The 17,948-nt window shown below is 42.5% G+C and overlaps 1 protein-coding gene across 50 annotated transcripts in view; it reads right to left on the reverse strand.

Moving 5' to 3' along the window:
* Window positions 1-17,948, reverse strand: part of ATXN2 (ataxin 2) — a 151,989-nt gene that overhangs the window by 35,175 nt on the left and 98,866 nt on the right. For 27 of the 50 annotated variants that reach the window (XM_074007852.1, XM_074007853.1, XM_074007850.1 and 24 more), the window contains 4 exons: window positions 7,227-7,531; window positions 5,204-5,267; window positions 4,171-4,323; window positions 3,728-3,788 (listed from right to left, as the gene is read on the reverse strand). In XM_074007852.1, the coding sequence (XP_073863953.1) occupies window positions 3,728-3,788; window positions 4,171-4,323; window positions 5,204-5,267; window positions 7,227-7,531 (583 nt within the window). Of the gene's footprint in view, window positions 1-3,721; window positions 3,789-4,170; window positions 4,324-5,203; window positions 5,268-7,226; window positions 7,532-17,948 lie in introns of all 50 variants that reach the window. The other 23 variants (XM_074007854.1, XM_074007846.1, XM_074007849.1 and 20 more) reach the window with 1 other exon arrangement.

Below are 17,948 nucleotides of genomic sequence, written 5' to 3' on the forward strand. Positions count from 1 at the left end.
GAGGATGTAGGAATTAAATGACATGATGTCTGAGATTTGTTTTAAATACTTCAACAAAGGGAAAAAAAAGTACAAAGGAAGTCAGTTAAACAAGTCAGTTAATGGTGCCATCTTGGCTCACGGCAACCTCTGCCTCCCGGGTTCAAGCAATTCTCCTGCCTCAGCCTCCCGAGAAGCTAGGATTACAGATGCGTACCACCACGCTAGGCTAATTTTTGTATTTTTAGTAGAGACGGGGTTTCACCATGTTGGCCAGGATGGTCTCGAACTCCTAACTTCATGATCCACCCACCTCAGCCTCCTAAAGTGCTGGGATTACAGGCATAAGCCACTGTGCCCACCCTCTGAGTATATCATTTCTATTAAAAAGACAGCACCTCCATAAAGTTAGAATGTGACTCTCCCATCAGAGAGCCAAACTGTCATGCTTGCTCTTACTACAGTAATCTTTTATATTTTAACGACAACAAAAAGTTCCCATTGCATTGTTTTAAGTAATCACTGAAAACAGCTACACCTTCTAGTGATACATGAACACCTTAACATTACATTAAAACGGTAGCAAAAAAAAAAAAAAAAAAAAAAAAAATCCACTTTCTTCTCAGAATTTTTACAGGCCCTGAAAATAAGATTAAACTCTATAATCTGATTACATTATTTCAGGCAGAGTTCTTTCAACAGATTCATATGTTCTAAGGCAAAAAAGAAAAAAAATAGCATACTGAGAAAACGAAAATTAAGATTTTTAGTTAACATCCATGAAATCATGCCGAGACAGGCGGATCATGAGGTCAGGAGATCGAGACCATCCTGGCTAACCCACTGAAACCCCGTCTCTACTAAAAAATACAAAAAAATTAGCCAGGCGTGGTGGCGGGCGCCTGTAGTCCCAGCTACGTGGGAGGCTGAGGCAGGAGAATGGCGTGAACCCGGGAGGCGGAGCTTGCAGTGAGCTGAGATCCGGCTACTGCACTCCAGCCTGGGCGAGGCAGCAAGACTCCGTCTCAAAGAAAAAAAAAAAGAAAAAAAAAAAAAAAATTCCATGAAATCACAATTACATCAAACATTGAGAAAATCGGCTGGGTGCAGGCACTTTGGGAAGTGGAGCCAAGCTGATAGCTTGAGCCCATGAGTTTGAGACCAGCCTGGGCAACATGGCAAAACCCATCTCTACAAAAAATAGAAAAATTAGCTAGGTGTGGTGGTGTGCCCCTGTACTCCCTGCTATCCAGGGGACTGAGAGGGAAGGATCGCTTGAGCCCAGGAGGTCAAGGCTGCACTGAGCCATGATAGCACCACTGCACTCCAGCCTCAGCAACAAAGCGAGATCCTGTATGCAAAAAAATAAAATAAATAATTAAAACACAAACACACATGGCCGGGCGCGGTGGCTCAAGCCTGTAATCCCAGCACTTTGGGAGGCCGAGACGGGCGGATCACTAGGTCAGGAGATCGAGACCATCCTGGCGAACACGGTGAAACCCCGTCTCTACTAAAAAATACAAAAAACTAGCCGGGCGAGGCGGCGGGCGGTCCCAGCTACTCGGGAGGCTGAGGCAGGAGAATGGCGTAAACCCGGGGGGCGGAGCTTGCAGTGAGCTGAGATCCGGCCACTGCACTCCAGCCCGGGCGACAGAGCCAGACTCCGTCTCAAAAAAAAAACAAACAAAAAAAAACACAAACACACACACACACACACACACACACACACACAACACCCAAAAAACACATTGAGGAAATCTTAATTCAGGAAAAATGAAAACTTTATGTCAGAAAGGCAATTACTGGGCACTGAGAAATATGTTTTCTGTATAAATTATTCTACTTTCTGTAGTTTCTCAACTGATAGAAATTAACCATTCTAAATTAACTGATTGGCAAAAACGAAACCCTTTAGCATTTTCCAACATTAAAAGAACTCTTTTCTCTTTTTTTTTTTTTTTGGATGGAGTCTCGCTCTGTCACCCAGGCACGCACCACTACACCCAGCTAATTTTTGTATTTTTAGTACAGACAGGTTTTCACCATGTTGGCCAGGATGGTTTCGTACTCCTGACCTCAACTGATCTGCCCACCTCGGCATCCCAGAGTGTTGGGCTTATAGGTGTGAGCCACCACGCCTGGCCAAAAGATTTCCTTTTAAGAAAAATGGGGGATTTTTTCTATGAAGGCTCTTTAACCACACAAGCACAAAATACTAGTTTATGCAACTAGATTATACAACAACTCCCTCATTTTAATGTAGAAACATCCATCTTTTTTTTTCTTTTTGAGGCAGGGTTTTGCTCTTTCACCCAGGCTGGAGCCCAGTGGTTCAGTCACAGTTCCCTGCAGCCTGGACATTCTGGGTTCAATTGATCCTCCCACCTCAGTCTCCCAAGTAGCTAGGACTCGAGGAACACACCATTACGGCTGGCTAAGATCTCTATTTTTTTTTTTGTAGGGACGGGTTTTTGCCATGTTGCCCAGGCTGGTCTTAAAACTCCCGGGTCATGCGATCTGCCCACCTCAGCCTCTCAAAGTGCTGGAATTACACGCGGAGCCACCAAGCCTGGCCGAAACAACCTTCTAATAGGATTTCAACATTGGTTGAAGTTAGTTGCCCCTCTGCTTCAAAAGAAATTCTAGCTTTGGGGAAATAACCGTAGGTATATATAAAGCAAGGTTAGCAATCTAGTAAATTAATGTAGCGAACCCTCTTCTTCAAATTTAAGTTCAGATTTAAATCAGATTTCAGATTAAAAAGCTTTGGAATTACTTTTTTTTTTTTTTTTTTTTTGAGCTAGGGTCTCACTAAATTGCCCACATTGCTCTCAAACTCATGGGCTCAAGTCTTCCTCCAGCTGGGATATCAGGCATGGAGCTACTGTGTCCAGCCAATTAGTCTGTTTTTTTGTTTGTTTGTTTGTTTTGAGATGGAGTCTCACTCTGTTGCCCAGGCTGAAGTGCAGTGGCACGATCTTGGCTCACTGCAACCCCTGCCTCCCAGGTTCAAGAAATTCTTCTACCTCATCCCCGCCTAGCAGCTGGGATTACGGGCAGCGGGCGCCACCGTGTCCAGCTAATTTTGGTATTTTAGTAGAGATGGGGTTTCACCATGCTGGCCAGGCTGGTCTCAAACTCCTGACCTCAGGTGATCCACCCGCCTTGCCTCGGCGCTGGGATTACAGGCATGAGCCACCGCGCCCGGCCAGTATTTATTTTTGAGACGCGGTCTCACTCTGTCGCCCAGGCTGGACGGCAGTGGCGCAGTCACAGCTCACTGCAGCCTCTACTTCCTGGGCTCAAGTGATCTTCTTGCCTTAGTCCCCCAAATAGCGGGGGCTACAGGCATATGCCATCATGCCCAGCTAATTTTTTTGAATTTTAGTAGAGACAAGGTCTCTGTTGTCCAGGCTGATCTTGAACTCCTGAGCTTAAGCAACCCTCCTACCTTGGCCTCCCAAAATGCTAAAATTACAGGTGTGAGACATCATACCTGGCCTCCAATTACTCTTTTTGAAGAGGATACTATACAATCACAATTGATGGGCATCTCTCCTCTCCTGTTTTTGTTTGTAAAATCCATGTGAATATCTATGTAATGTTGTTCATCAAAAGCCAAAGCATAGCCTCATCAAAAAGTCAGAGCTAAACTACAACTATTTATTCATTATAAACTTAGTTACTCAATTCATGCAGCATGCAAACTACAAGCAAACACAGGCAGGATTATTCTCACCTTTACCTGCTCTATATGTCTTGGCTTGATTCACTGGCATGGGCGTCATAGGTATTGGGTACAAAGGCTTGAGAGAATAAAAAAAAAAATTAACATTAGGCTCCTATGATAATAACAAGGTATTCTGTCGCTCTTAGTTTTATATTGCTAGAGAGCTAGGCATGAGAAGGTTTCCTGATTTTCTCTATTAGTCATTTAAAAATTAGATCATACCCACAGCTAAAAGGAACAAACCCCAAACTAAAGTAAATCTAAACCATCTTTTTCACAGAAAACATTCTCAGATTTAGGTCCTTATACTTAATATCACATTGAATCTCTGCATGCCTCTCTGTTTCAAATGCCTATGCATAACCATCACACCCTCAAGTCACTGAAAACCTAAGAGTGCTTGGTGTCAGATACAAACAATTAGGGAGGCTAAGTGAACATCAAATTCTATGACTTACTTGCACGCCTGGGCTCACTGGGACTGGATACATCATATTTGGTGCAAAACAAACAGGCTGAGTATAAACTGGAGTTGGCTGTTGATGACCCACCATAGATGGGCTAGGTTGTGCTTGAGGCCGAGGTGAAGTTGGGGTAGTAGAAGGCTTTGGCTACAAAAACAACAATAAATTCAATTATTTCAAGGTAATAAATGAACTATTATTGCAATTTAAAGACTGATTTTCCGAATCTGTCTAATTTTACTTGCTTTAACTATTTTCCTTTTATTGAAAACAAAAACATAGCACATCAATTTTCACATTTCAATAAAAGAAAAAACGTTTCAGTAGAAACTTAAAACTTTGCCAATTAAAAAATATTAAAAACAGTGGCAGTGATTTTTAAGAAACTGATGGAAGTGTTTTTAAAAATTAAAAATAGATATACCTTATGATCTCAGTAGAATAATAATAGCAGTCATCTCTTGGTATCTGTGGGGGATTGGTTACAGTACACTACGAAGATACCAAAGTCTTAGAATGCTCAAGTCCCCTATATAAAATTGTGAAGTATTCGCATACAACCTATGCATATCCTCCTATATACTTTACGTCATCTCTAGATTACTTATAATACCTAAAACAAAGTAAATGCTTTACTGTATCATTTTGGAATAAAGACAAGGAAAAGTCTGCATGTGTTCAGTACAGATTATCCTAACTATATTTTTGATCCATGGTTGGTTGAATCCAGGATGCAAAACCCTCAGGTGCAGAGGACATATTTATAAACCTGATAGCCTAGCTAGCCACCCATTGTCAAATTCTGGGTCAGAGAAATTCAAAGATTTGCCCAAGATCACATCTAACTGATGACAAAACAAAGACCTTTTTTTAATGTCTAAAAAGTATTCACTAATGGCCATGTAAGAAAAAGAAAGAAGGTTGTTTTAGCATACTAAAACAAAATTCAGATGACAGGTATGGAAGAAGGACTACTAATTTTTCTTTTTAGGGGACTAAATAACCTCAAAGAAAGTAATAAACCTACCTGAGAGAAGGAACGTGGGTTGAACTCCTTTGCATTAGGATTCAATGTTGATTTCCTAACTTGCCTAAAAAAAAAAAAAAAGGCCAGTGAAATCTACATGGACTTTAGGTTGTTCTAAAATCTTCCATACCTGACAATTTAAAAAAAACTGCTAGGCCGGGCGCGGTGGCTCAAGCCTGTAATCCCAGCACTTTGGGAGGCCGAGACGGGCGGATCACAAGGTCAGGAGATTGAGGCCATCCTGGCTAACACGGTGAAACCCCGTCTCTACTAAAAATACAAAAAACTAGCCGAGCGTGGTGGTGGCGCCTGTAGTCCCAGCTACTCGGGAGGCTGAGGCAGGAGAATGGCGTGAACCCGGGAGCCGGAGCTTGCAGTGAGCCGAGATCGCACCACTGCACTCCAACCTGGGCGACAGGGCGAGACTCCGTCTCAAGAAAAAAAAAGAAACACTGCTAAACATAGATTTAAACTGTTCTCACTAGAAGATCACTAATCCTCTTTATTGAAACATACGCACTTATATTGCCAATTCCTTAATCCCTTAAAGAATATAGTCATAAAAGAACAATTTTTTAAAAATCTGAGTAATATACAACTGCTCCTCTCAAAGGCAATCAAAAAATACTTTATTTTCTCCTTCAGAGTCCCACTCTGTTGCTCAGGCTGGAGCGCAGCAGTGCAATCTTGGCTCACTGTAACCTCTGCCTCCCCAGTTCAAGCAATTCACCTACCTGAGTCTCCTGAGTAGCTGAGATTACAGGCGACTGCCACCACACCCAGCTAATTTTTTTTTTTTTTTTTTCCCCAGTAGAGATGGGGTTTCACCATCTTGGCCAGGCTGACCTTAAGTGATCTGCCTGAGTCAGCCTCCCAAAGTGCTGGGATTACAGGCGTGAGCCACCACGCCTGGCCAATCAACAAACACTTGAGCTGAAAAGACAGTAGCTACTTATAAAATATCCTTAAAAGCACTTCTTAACATACCAGTATTCTTTTATTATTATTACTTTTTGAGACAGAGTCTCGCTCTGTCACCCAGGCTGGAGTGCAGTGGCATGATCTCGGCTCACTGCAGCCTCCACCTTCCGGGTTCAAGCAATTCTCCTGCCTCAGCCTCCTGAGTAGCTGGGATTATAGGCACCTACCACCATGACTGGCTAATTTTTGTATTTTTAGTAGAGACAGGGTTTCACCATGTTGGCCAGGCTGGTCTTCAACTCCTAACCTCAAGTAATCTACCTGCTTCGGCCTCCCAGAGTGCTGGGATTATAGGTGTGAGCCACCAGTCAACATACCAATATTCTAGCATGAAGTAATTTTTATGTGAGAAGATATTATCTACATAACATACCTGCAGAAAATCATGGCTCTAAAAAAAATTTGCCTCAAATCAAGAATAAGCAGTCCCCAATTTATCAATAAGCTACATTCCAAAACTTTAGCTTTAACTGGATTGTTTGGTACCCAGAACACCTAAGTCAATGGTAGTTAAGTTCTGAGGTTAGCCCCTGAAAGTCCATTTAACAAATATATGGAATGTGCAGAATTAAGTCTATTTTAACAAATCTAAACATTAACTAAAACACTGTTTCTGATGAAAAATATTTTGAATTCCAAGTAGAAGCATCGCATGCTTCTCTCCTTGACAGTGGCAGTTTTTCATCCTAGCAGCACAGTGAGGGTGACTAATGAGTGGAATCCAGTAAAGATAGGTCTCCTGAACTGATAATTTTTCAACTCCTGTTCATTTACAGAAAAACTTTTCTTAATTTATGCCTTGTTTTTCTAGCCCTGGGGTGCAAAAAAGGGGAAGAACAGAAGAGTAGCACAGGGTGCAATAACCTAATTTACTTAAGATGTCATTTGTTTGGACTAGCTGTTTGTAAACTAAGGGCAATGTATGAAGCAGTCTAAAAGTCCAGATGGATTCTTCACAGTTGGAAGGACCTAAATGCCTTTAAAAAAAAAAAAAAAAAAGTTAACTGAGTAACAGGATGGTCTAAGTTCCAGGTTTACTCACTCAGCTGCGTCTTTCTTCTCTTCCTTATCATCTTTCTCTTGTTTACATGCTGGACTGGAAGTCTGAACCCCTTGGGAAGTGACCTCAGGTCCCCTCTTGTGCTCCGTGTTACTAAGTATTGAAGGGGAAATGCTGGGGCTATTCGGCTTGCTGCTGCCACTGGTACAGTTGCTGCTGCTATTTTCAGTGAAAGAATCCTTAGCACTTGGTTCAATTTTGTCTTTGATCAAATCTCTTGATTTTTCTGCCTCTCTATTTTTGTTTAGTAGTTGATCCATAGATTCAGAAGTAGAACTTGGCTGTAACTAAATAAAGGAAACAATTATACTTAAATATCTTAAATAACTTTAGTAATCCATTTTTGCCATGAGCACAAGCAAAGTAATATTAACTATATGCATGAAATGTTTTGAATTAAGGCTTTTTTCATACTTTAAGAGTAATGCTTTTACTATAAAGTAACAATAACAGAATACCTATATAGCACAACCAGTTACCAAAGCACTCAAATGTCTTAGCCTCTAAAGTTCAATATTTACTGAATGCCTACCACATGTCAGAAATTGTGCTTGCTGGGTGAGAAAAATATGAAAAAATTTCTATCCTCCTATACTTGTCATCTAAATAAGATCAGACACTTCACAACAAAATGAGTAAATGCTAAGAGATTCTATAGAAAAAACAACCTATAAAAAAGAAAGGTTTCTTAATGGAAGTTTCAGCTAGTCTAAGGTGTGAAAGAAGTTTAGGAGAGGTGTTTGGGATGGAGAATAGTCTAAGTAAAAGGAGGAATATGTTTAAAAATCCAAAGAAAAGAGAGAAGATGGCTCTATCACATAAAAGAATAGCACCAATGGGGGCTGGGCGCAGTGGCTCATGCCTGTAATCCCAGCACTTTGGGAGGCTGAGGCAGGCAGATCACGAGGTCAGGAGATCGAGACCATCCTGGCTAACACGGTGAAACCCCGTCTCTACTAAAAATACAAAAATTAGCCGGGCATGGCGGCGGACGCCTGTAGTCCCAGCTACTCGGGAGGCTGAGGTAGGAGAATGGTGTGAGCATGGGAGGCAGAGCTTGCAGTGAGCCGAGATCACGCCACTGCACTCCAGACTGGGTGACAGAACGAGACTCCGTCTCGGAAAAAAAAAAAAAAGTAAAAGGATAGCACCAATGACCCAGGCACAGTGGCTCATCACTGTAATTCCAGCACTTTGGGAGGCTGAGGCAAGCAGACTGCTTGAGCTCAGGAGTTCAAGACCAGCCTGAGCAACATAGTGATACCCTGTTCTCATTAAAAAATAATAATGATAATAAAATAAAATAAATAACAAAAATAAAGAAGTAAAGCAAAGCACCAATGGCTGGACCAAGGGTGGGACACACATGTACAAGTGAGTCAGAAAATGATAGACTTGCCAAAAGGAATATGACAATAAAGGAACTTAAAAGCTATGTTCAGGGCTGTGTGCAGTGGCTAACACCTATAATCCTAGCATTTTGGGAAGCCACGGCAGGTGGAAACACTTGAGGTCAGGAGTTTCAGACCAGCCTGGCCAACATGGTGAAACTCTGTCTCTACTAAAGATAAAAAAAAAATTAGCCAGGCATGGTGGCGCACACGTGTAAATCCCAGCTACTTGGCTGACGTATGAGAATCGCTTGAACCCAGGAGGCGGAGGTTGCAGTGAGCCAAGATCACACCACTGCACTCCAGCCTGGGTGACAGAGCAAGACTCCATCTAAAAATTAAAAAAAAAAAAAAAAAAAAAAATTAAAATTAAAAAGCTATGTTTTAGGACTTTGGCTTTTAATTCTCAAGGCAAATGGGAAGTCAATGAGGAATTTTAAGTAGGGTAGAGTACTGGGCAGATTTATAGTTCAGAAAGATTAACACAGCAGCTTTGTGCGAAATGAACTGGAGGGAAGCAAATTAGGATGTGGAGGTACCATCATGGAGGCTGGACTAAGAACTGGGCCTAGTGGGCTTGGAAGGTCATAAGTAGATGAATTCAGAATGAGACCTGACTGTACATATTGGTCAGTTAGACATTCTAAACCCCTAAGTAAAAGAAGAGACGGCAGGGGAGAGGAGACAGAGCGTGGTGGCCAAACAGAACCCTCCAGTGATCATCCCCCACAAGGAGCACCAAATTGAACAACTATCCACACAAGAAAGCACCTTCATAAGAACCAAAAATTAGGTAAGCGATCACAGTACCTGGTTTTGACATCCTATCAAGGAAAAAGGCACCGAGGAAGATAAGGAAGATGGTCTTGAACTGCCCCCGCAACACCCCTGCCGTTCCCCCAAAATGCAGTGTGGGGTGGAGAAAGAATCTGTGTGCTCGCGGGACAGAGAGAGAAATGACTGGGATTTTGCATTGAAACTCAGTGCTGCCCTGTCATAGTGGAAAGCAGCACAGGACAGAATTCAGCCAGCACCCACAGAGGGAGTATTTAGACCAGCCCTAGTCAGAGGGGAATTGTCCATCCCAGTGATGAGAATCTGAATTTCGGGCTGGGCGCTGTGGCCTGTAATCCCAGCACTTTGGAAAGCCGAGGCGGACGGATCACCTGAGGTCAGGAGTTTGAGACCAGCTTGACCAAAATGGAGAAACCTCATCTCTACTAAAAAACAAAAAAATTAGCCCGGGGTGGTAGCACATGCCTATAATCCCAGCTACTCGGAAGGCTGAGGCAGGAGAATTGTTTGAACCCAGGAGGTGGAGGCTGTGGTGAGCTGAGATCGCGTCATTGCACTCCAGCCTGGGCAGTAAGAGCGAAACTCTGCCAAAAAAAACAAAGAATCTGAATTTTGGTAAGCCCCACCACTATGAGTAAAGGGCTCTGGGGTCTTAAATAAACTTGAAAGGACCGCTATTCCTGGACAAGTCATGGTACTGTGCTGGGCTCAAAGCCAGTGGACTTGGGGTACATGTGACCCACTGAGACACCAGCTAGGGTGGCCAAGGGAGTGCTTGTGCCAGCCCTCCCCCAACTCCAGGTACCAGAGCTCACAGTTCTTAGCTCTGAGAGGAGAGGGAAGTGTAGGGAGGACTTTGTCTAGAAATGTGGATACTAGTTCAGCCACAGTAAAATAAAGCACCAAGCATAGTTCTGAAGCCTCGACTCTAGGCCATAGCTCCCAGATGACATTTCTAGACATATCCTGGGCCACAAGGGAACCCATTGCCTTGAAGGAAGATACCTAGTCCCGGTAGGATTCACCACCAGCTGACTAAAGAGCCCTTATGCCTTGAATAAAAAACAAGGTGCCATGTCATATTGTGCCAGCTTCAGATATGACCCAGCACATTCCCAGCTGTGGTGGCCATGGGGAGACACACCTGCTTGAGGTGAGAGAAGAGTAAAAAGGACTTTATCTTGCAAGTGGGTGCCCACTCAGCCCCAGTAAAATAAAGCAGATTCCTAAAGCTCCCGATCCCAGGCCCTGGCTCCTGGGCGGCATTTCTAGATGCACCCTGGGCCAGAAGGGAACCTGCTGCACTGAAAGTAAAGACCCAGTCCTTGCAGGATTCTTCACCTGCTGACTAAAGCACCCTTGGGCCTTGAATTAACAACAGCAGTGGCCAGAAAATAGCTGCCACAGGCCTTGGGAGAGACCCAGTACAGTTCCAGTGATGGTGGCCAAAGCAGTGCTTGTGTCATCCTTCCCCCAACTCCAGGCAGCTCAGCACAAAGAGAGACTCCATTTGTTTGGAGAAATGTAAGGGAAGAGGACAAGAGACTGCCTGGTAATACAGGGAATTCTCCCAGATCTTCCCCAAGACTACCAAGGTGATACCTCTACAGAGTCACAGTATTACTAGGCCTGGGGTGCCCTCTAATGCATGTATGGCTGCAGTGAACAAAGACTTAGATGACAACACTTAATTCCCTTTGAATATTTGAAAAACCTTCTCAAGAAGAATGGGGGCCAGACACAGTGGCTCACGCCTGTAATCCCAGCACTTTGGGAGGCCAAGGTGGGCAGATCATGAGGTTAGGAGTTCGAGACCAGCCTAACCAACATGGTGAAACTCTGTCTCTACTAAAAATACAAAAATTAGCCAGGCGTGGTGGCACGTGACTGTAACCCCAGCTTCTAAGGAGGCTGAGGCAGAAGAATCGCTTGAACCCAGGAGGCGGATGTTTGCGGTGAGCAACGATTGTGCTCTGCACGCCAGCCTGGGCGACAGAGTGAGACACTGTCTCAAAAAAAGAAAAAAAAATGGGTACAAACAAAACCAGACTACAAAGAATAGAATACCCAACTCTTCAATGACCAGACACTGATGAACATCCACAAGCAACAAGGCCATTCAAGAAAACATGACCCCACCAAATGAACTAAAAATAAAGGGCACCAGTGACCAATTCCCAAGTGGTAAGAAATATGTCAACTTTCTGACAGAATTCAAACTGGATGCTTTAAGAAAGTTCAACGAAATCCAAGATAATACAGAGAACAAATTCAGAATCCTGTAAATTTTAAAAACAGACTGCAATAGTTATTAATAAAAAGAATCAACCAGAAATCCCAAAGTGGAAAAATTCAATTGACAAACTGAAAAATGCATCAGAGTCTCTCAATAGCAGAAATGTATCAAGCAGAAGAAAACATTAGTGAGCTTGAATTCAGGCTATCTGAAAATAAACCACCAAGCTGGGCGTGATGACTCACGCTTATAATCCTAGCACTTTGGGAGGCCAAGGCAGGAGGATCACCCTAAGGTCAGGAGTTCAAGACCAGCCTGGCAAACATGGCAAAACCCCATCTCTACTAAAAATACAAAAAGTAGCTGGGCATGGTAGCACATGCCTGTAATCCCAGCTACTCAGGAGGCTGAGGCAGGAGAATTGCTTGAACCTGGGAGTCGGAGGTTGTAGTGAGCCAAGATGGCACTGCTGAGATGGCACCACTATACTCCAGCCTGGTGACAGAGCATGACTGTCTCAAAAAAAAAAAAAGAAGTTCTTCAATCTGAAAGAAAAGGATGTTAACAAGCAATAAGAAATCACCCGAAGGTGCAAAAACTGACTGGTAACAATAAGTACACAGAAAAATACAGAATATTCTAACACTGTAATTGTATATAAACTACTATTCATATTTTAAGCAGGAAGAATAAAAGATGAACCTTTCAAAAATAAGAACTACAATTTTTTTTTTTTCTGAGATGGAGTCTCGCTCTGTCGCCCGGGCTGGAGGGAAGTGGTGCAATCTCGGCTCACTGCAACCTCTGCCTCCCGGGTTCAAGCAATTCTCCTGCCTCAGCCTCCTGAGTAGCTAGGATTACAGGTGCATATAAACCACACCTGGCTAATTTTCGTATTTTTAGTAGAGATGGGGTTTCGCCACGTTGGTCGGTTGGTCAGGCTGGTCTCAAAACTCCTGACCTCATGATCCACCCGCCTCGGCCTTTCAAAGTGCTGGGATTATAGTTGTGAGTCACTACGCCTGTGTTTTTTTTTTTTTTTTTTTTTTTTTTAAAAGACAGTCTTGCTCTGTCGCCCAGAGTGGAGTGCAGTGGTGCACTCTCGGCTCACTGCAACTTCTGCCTCCTGGGTTCAAGTGATTCTCCTGCCTCAGCCTCCTAAGTAGCTGGGATTATAGGCACCCGCCACCATGCCCAGCTAATTTTTCTATTTTTAGTAGAGAGGGGGTTTTGCCATATTGGCCAGGCTGGTCTCGAACTCCTGACCTTAGGTGATCTGCCCACCTCAGCCTCCCAAAGTGCTGGGATTACATGTGTGAGCCACTGCCCATGGCCTATAACTACAGTTTTTTTAAGACATAGTATAATAAATGTATAAATAAAAACAACGAAAGTTAAAAAGCGGACAGATTAAGTTGAAGTGTAGAGTTTTTATTAGTTTTCTCTTTGCTTGCTTGTTTTTGCAATCAGTTTTAAGTTGTTATTGGTTTAAAATAATGCGTTATAAAATGTTATTTGTAACCCTCATGGTGATCTTTTTTTTTCTTTTTGAGACAGAGTCTCGCTCTGTCGCCTAGACTGGGGTGCAGTGGCACAATCTTGGCTCACTGCAACCTCCGCCTCCCGGGTTCAAGCAATTCTCCTGCCTCAGTCTCCTGAGTAGTTGGGATTACAGGCGTGCACCACCACACCTAGCTAATTTTTGTATTTTTAGTAGAGACAGGGTTTCCCCATGTTAGCCAGGCTGGTCTCGAACTCCTGACCTCTTGATCCACCCACCTCGGCCTCCCAAAGTGCTGGGATTACAGTTGTGAGCCACTGCACCTGGCTGTCATGGTGATCTTAAATCAAAAACACCAACAACAGATACACAAAAAATATAAAGCAGGAAATTAAAACATACCACCAGAGAAAATCACTTTCAAAACAAGGAAGGGAGGGAGGGGAAAAAAGGAGGGAAGAGGAAGTAAAAAAGAAGGGTGAAAGGAGGAAGTAGGATTACAAAACAACCAGATAGTAAGTTGTAGTAGTTGAGTCCTTACTCATCAGTAACAACATTGAATGTAAATTGACTAAACTCTCCAATCAAAGGACATACAGTGGTTAAATGGATTTTTAAAAAAAGGCTAGGTGCGGTGGCTCACGCCTGTAATCCCAGGACTTTGGGTGGCAGAGGCAGGCGGATCACCTGAGGTTAGGAGTTCAAGAACAGCCTGGCCAACATAATGAAACCCCACCTCTATTGAAAATACAAAAAAGTTAGCTGGGTGTGGTGGCAGGCGCCTGTAATCCCAGCTACTTGGGGAGGCTGAGGCAGGAGAATCGCTTGAACCCAGGAGGCGAAGGTTGCAGTGAGCCGAGATCGCGCCATTGCCCTCCAGCCTGGGCAACAGCGAGTCTGTCTCCAAAAAAAAAGAAACCCAATGAACCATTGCCTACAAGAAACACACTTTACCTATGAAATCACGCATAGACTAAAATTGAAGAGTTGGAAAAAGATATTCCATGCAAATGGAAACCAGAAAAGAGCAGGAGTAGCTATGCTTAGATAAAATAGACTTCAAGACAAAGTCTACAAAAAAAGACAAAGAAGATCATTGTATAATGATAAAGGGATCAATTCAGCAAGAGATTATAACAAGTATAAATATATATGCAACCAATACTGGAGCATCCAGATATATAAAGCAAATATTACTAGAGCAAAAAAGAGAAACAGACCTCAGTAACGGTCAGAAACTTCAACACTCCACTCTCAGCACTGGAAAAATCATTCAGACAGAAAATCAACAAAGAAACATTAGACCTAATTTGCTTCATAGACCAAATAGGTCCAATACATATTTACAGAACACCGTGTCCAACAGCTATAGAATACACATTCTTCTCCTCAACATATGGATCATTCTCAAAGATAAACCACATATTAAGCTACAAAACAAGTCTAAAGATTTGACCTGGCACAGCGGCTCATGTCTGTAATCCTAGCACCTTGGGAGGCCAAAATGGGTAGACTGTTTGAACTCAGGAGTTCGAGACAACCCTGGGACACATGGCAATGCCCCATCTCTACAAAAAAAAAAAATCCAAAAATATCAGCCATGTGTGGTGGCACGTGCCTGTAGTCCCAGCTACTTGGAAGGCTAAGGTGGGAGGACTGCTTGAGCCAAGAAGGTGTAGGTTGCAGGTGAGCCAAGATCGTAACATGTACTTCAGCCTGGGTAACTGAGGGAGACTCTGTTACAAACAAACAAACAAATAAAAATTTTAAAAAGTTGAAATCATATCAACTATCTTCTCTGATCACAATAAAATAACACTAGATAGGCCAGGCACGGTGGCTCATGCCTGTAATTCCAGCACTTTGGGAGGCCAAGGTGGGTGGATCACCTGAGGTCAGGAGTTCGAGACCACCCTGACCAACATGGTGCAATCCCCTCTCTACTAAAAATACAAAAAAAATTAGCCGGGAGTGGTCGTACGCGCCTGTAATCCCAGCGACAAGGATGGTTCAACATATGCAAATCAATAAACTTGGTACATCTTAACAGAATAAAAGACAAAGACCAAAAAACATATATATTATTTATATTATATAAGACATAAATATATAAAAATATATATTATGATATAAATATATAATTTATATCACATAAAAAGCAACATCCCCTTTATGATTAAAACCCTCAGCTGGGTGTGGTGGCTCACGCCTGTAATCCCAGCACTTTGGGAGGCTAAGACGGGCAGATCATGAGGTCAGGAGATCAAGACCATCCTGGCTAACAGGGTGAAACCCCATCTCTACTAAAAATACAAAAAATTAGCCAGGCACGTTGGAGGGCACCTGTAGTCCCAGCTACTCAGGAGGCTGAGGCAGGAGAACGGAGTGAACCCAGGGGGCAGAGCTTGTAGTAAGCCGAGATTATGCCACTGCACTCCAGCTGGGTGACAGAGCGAGATTCTGCCTCAAAAACAAAAACAAAAACAAAAAAACCCTCAAAGAACTGGGTATAGAAGAAATATGCCTCAACAAAATAAAAGCCATATATAACAGACCCGTAACTAGTACCATACTGAACAGGGAAAAACTAAATGGCTTTCCTCTAAGATCTGGAGGAAGAGAAGGATGCCCACTTTCACCACTGTTATTCAACATAATACTGGAAGTCCTAACTAGAGCAATCAGACAAAAGAAATAAAAAGCATCCACACTGGAATGGAATAAGTCAAATTATCCTTGTTTGCAGATAATATGACCTTACATTTGGAAAAACATAGACTCCAAAAAAGAAAAACCTATTATAACTGACAAATTCAGTAAAGTTGCAGGATACAAAAATCAACATACAAAAATCAGGAGCATTTTTATATTTAACAGCAAACAATCTGAAAAAAATTTTAAAAGCAGTCCCATTTACAATAGCTACAAATATAATAAAATACCTAGGAATAAACTTAACCAAATGAGTAAAAGATCTCTACAATGAAAACTTTAAAACATTGAAATTGAAGATGACACAGAGAAAACATGGAGATTCCATGTTTACGGATTAGAAGAATTAGTATTGCTAAAACGTTCACAATACTCAAAGCCATCTACAGATTCAGTGCAATCCCATCAAAACACCAATGACATTCCTCACAGAAGTAGAAAAAATAATTCCAAAATGTGCAGGGAACCACAAAAGACACAGAATAGCAAAAGCTATACTGAGCAAAATGAACAAAACTGGAGGAATCATTATCTGACTTCAAATTATTACAACGAAAATGGCATGGTACTGGCATAAAAAAAGATACACAGGCCGGGCGCGGTGGCTCACCCCTGTAATCCCTGCACTTTGGGAGGCCGAGGCGGGCGGATCACGAGGTCAGGAGATCGAGACCATCCTGGCTAACACGGTGAAACCCCGTCTCTACTAAAAATACAAAAAATTAGCCGGGCGCGGTGGCGGGCGCCTGTAGTCCCAGCTACTCGGGAGGCTGAGGCAGGAGAATGGCGTGAACCTGGGAGGCAGAGCTTGCAGTGAGCCGAGATGGTGCCACTGCACTCCAGCCTGGGCGACAGAGTGAAGACTCCGCCTCAAAAAAAAAAAAAAAGATACACAGATCAATGGAACAGGATAGAGAACTCAGAAATAAATCCATACGTCTAAGTGAACTCATTTCCCACAAAGACGCCATGAACATACACTGGGGAAAGGACAGTCTCTTCAATAAATGGTGCTGGGAAAACTGGATATCCACATGCAGAAGAATGAAATTAGACCCCTGCGTCCCACCATATTAAAAAAAATCAAATCAAAATGGATTAAAGATTTAAATCTAAGACCTCAAACTATGAAACTACTAAAAAACATTAAACTCCCAGAGACATTGCTCTGGGCAAAGATTTCTTGAGGAATACCCCAAAAGTATAGACAACCAAAGCAAAGATGGACAAATGGGATCACATCAAGTTAAAAAGCTTCTGCACAGCAAAAGAAATCATCAACAAAGTGAAGAGACAACCCACAGAATGGGAGAAAACATTTGCAAACTACTTATCTGACAAGGGATTAATAACCAGAATATAAAAGGCGCTCAAGCAACTCAATAGGGAAAATTTTAATAACTCAATTAAAAATGGGCAAAAGACCTGAATAGACATTTCTCAAAAGAAGACATACAGGCCGGGCGCAGTGTCTCACACCTGTAATCCCGGCACTTTGGGAGGCTGAGGCAGGTAAATCACCTGAGGTTAGGAGTTCGAGACCAGCCTGGCCAACATGGAGAAACCCTGTCTCTACTAAATCTTACACAAATAAAGCTATCTGTAGCCTGCATATGGCTCACAAGGGAATGAACAACAAACACACAAGGTATTCCTATTTCTGCCTCAATGAAGGACTACAGATATTTGTGAACAAATGCAGTCTGGGGCTATGAGCAGGTCATGAAGTTAGTTCTAATGAATCACTGATTGAACAGTGAGGCATACACTATGCATTAGTTACTATTCAAAGCACTGCTAGAAGCTTAAACACCAGATAGCCAGGCCTGTTATTTACTAGACACGTGAGTTTGGGCAAATTACTTAACTTTTCTTTGCCCAAGCCGCCTAATACACACAGTGCAGATACAAACAGAACTTGCTTGAAAGAAATGTTAGACAATAAAAGATTTAACATACAAGCACGAAGAACAGCATCTGGTACGCAATAAAACATAAGAGAATAACATTATATTATCTGAAGAGAACAATTAGAAAGTTCACTATTTTTTTAAAATTATAATTTAAGT

This window comes from Macaca fascicularis, chromosome 11 (genome assembly GCF_037993035.2).
Source record: "Macaca fascicularis isolate 582-1 chromosome 11, T2T-MFA8v1.1".
Taxonomy (NCBI): Eukaryota; Metazoa; Chordata; class Mammalia; order Primates; family Cercopithecidae; genus Macaca; species Macaca fascicularis.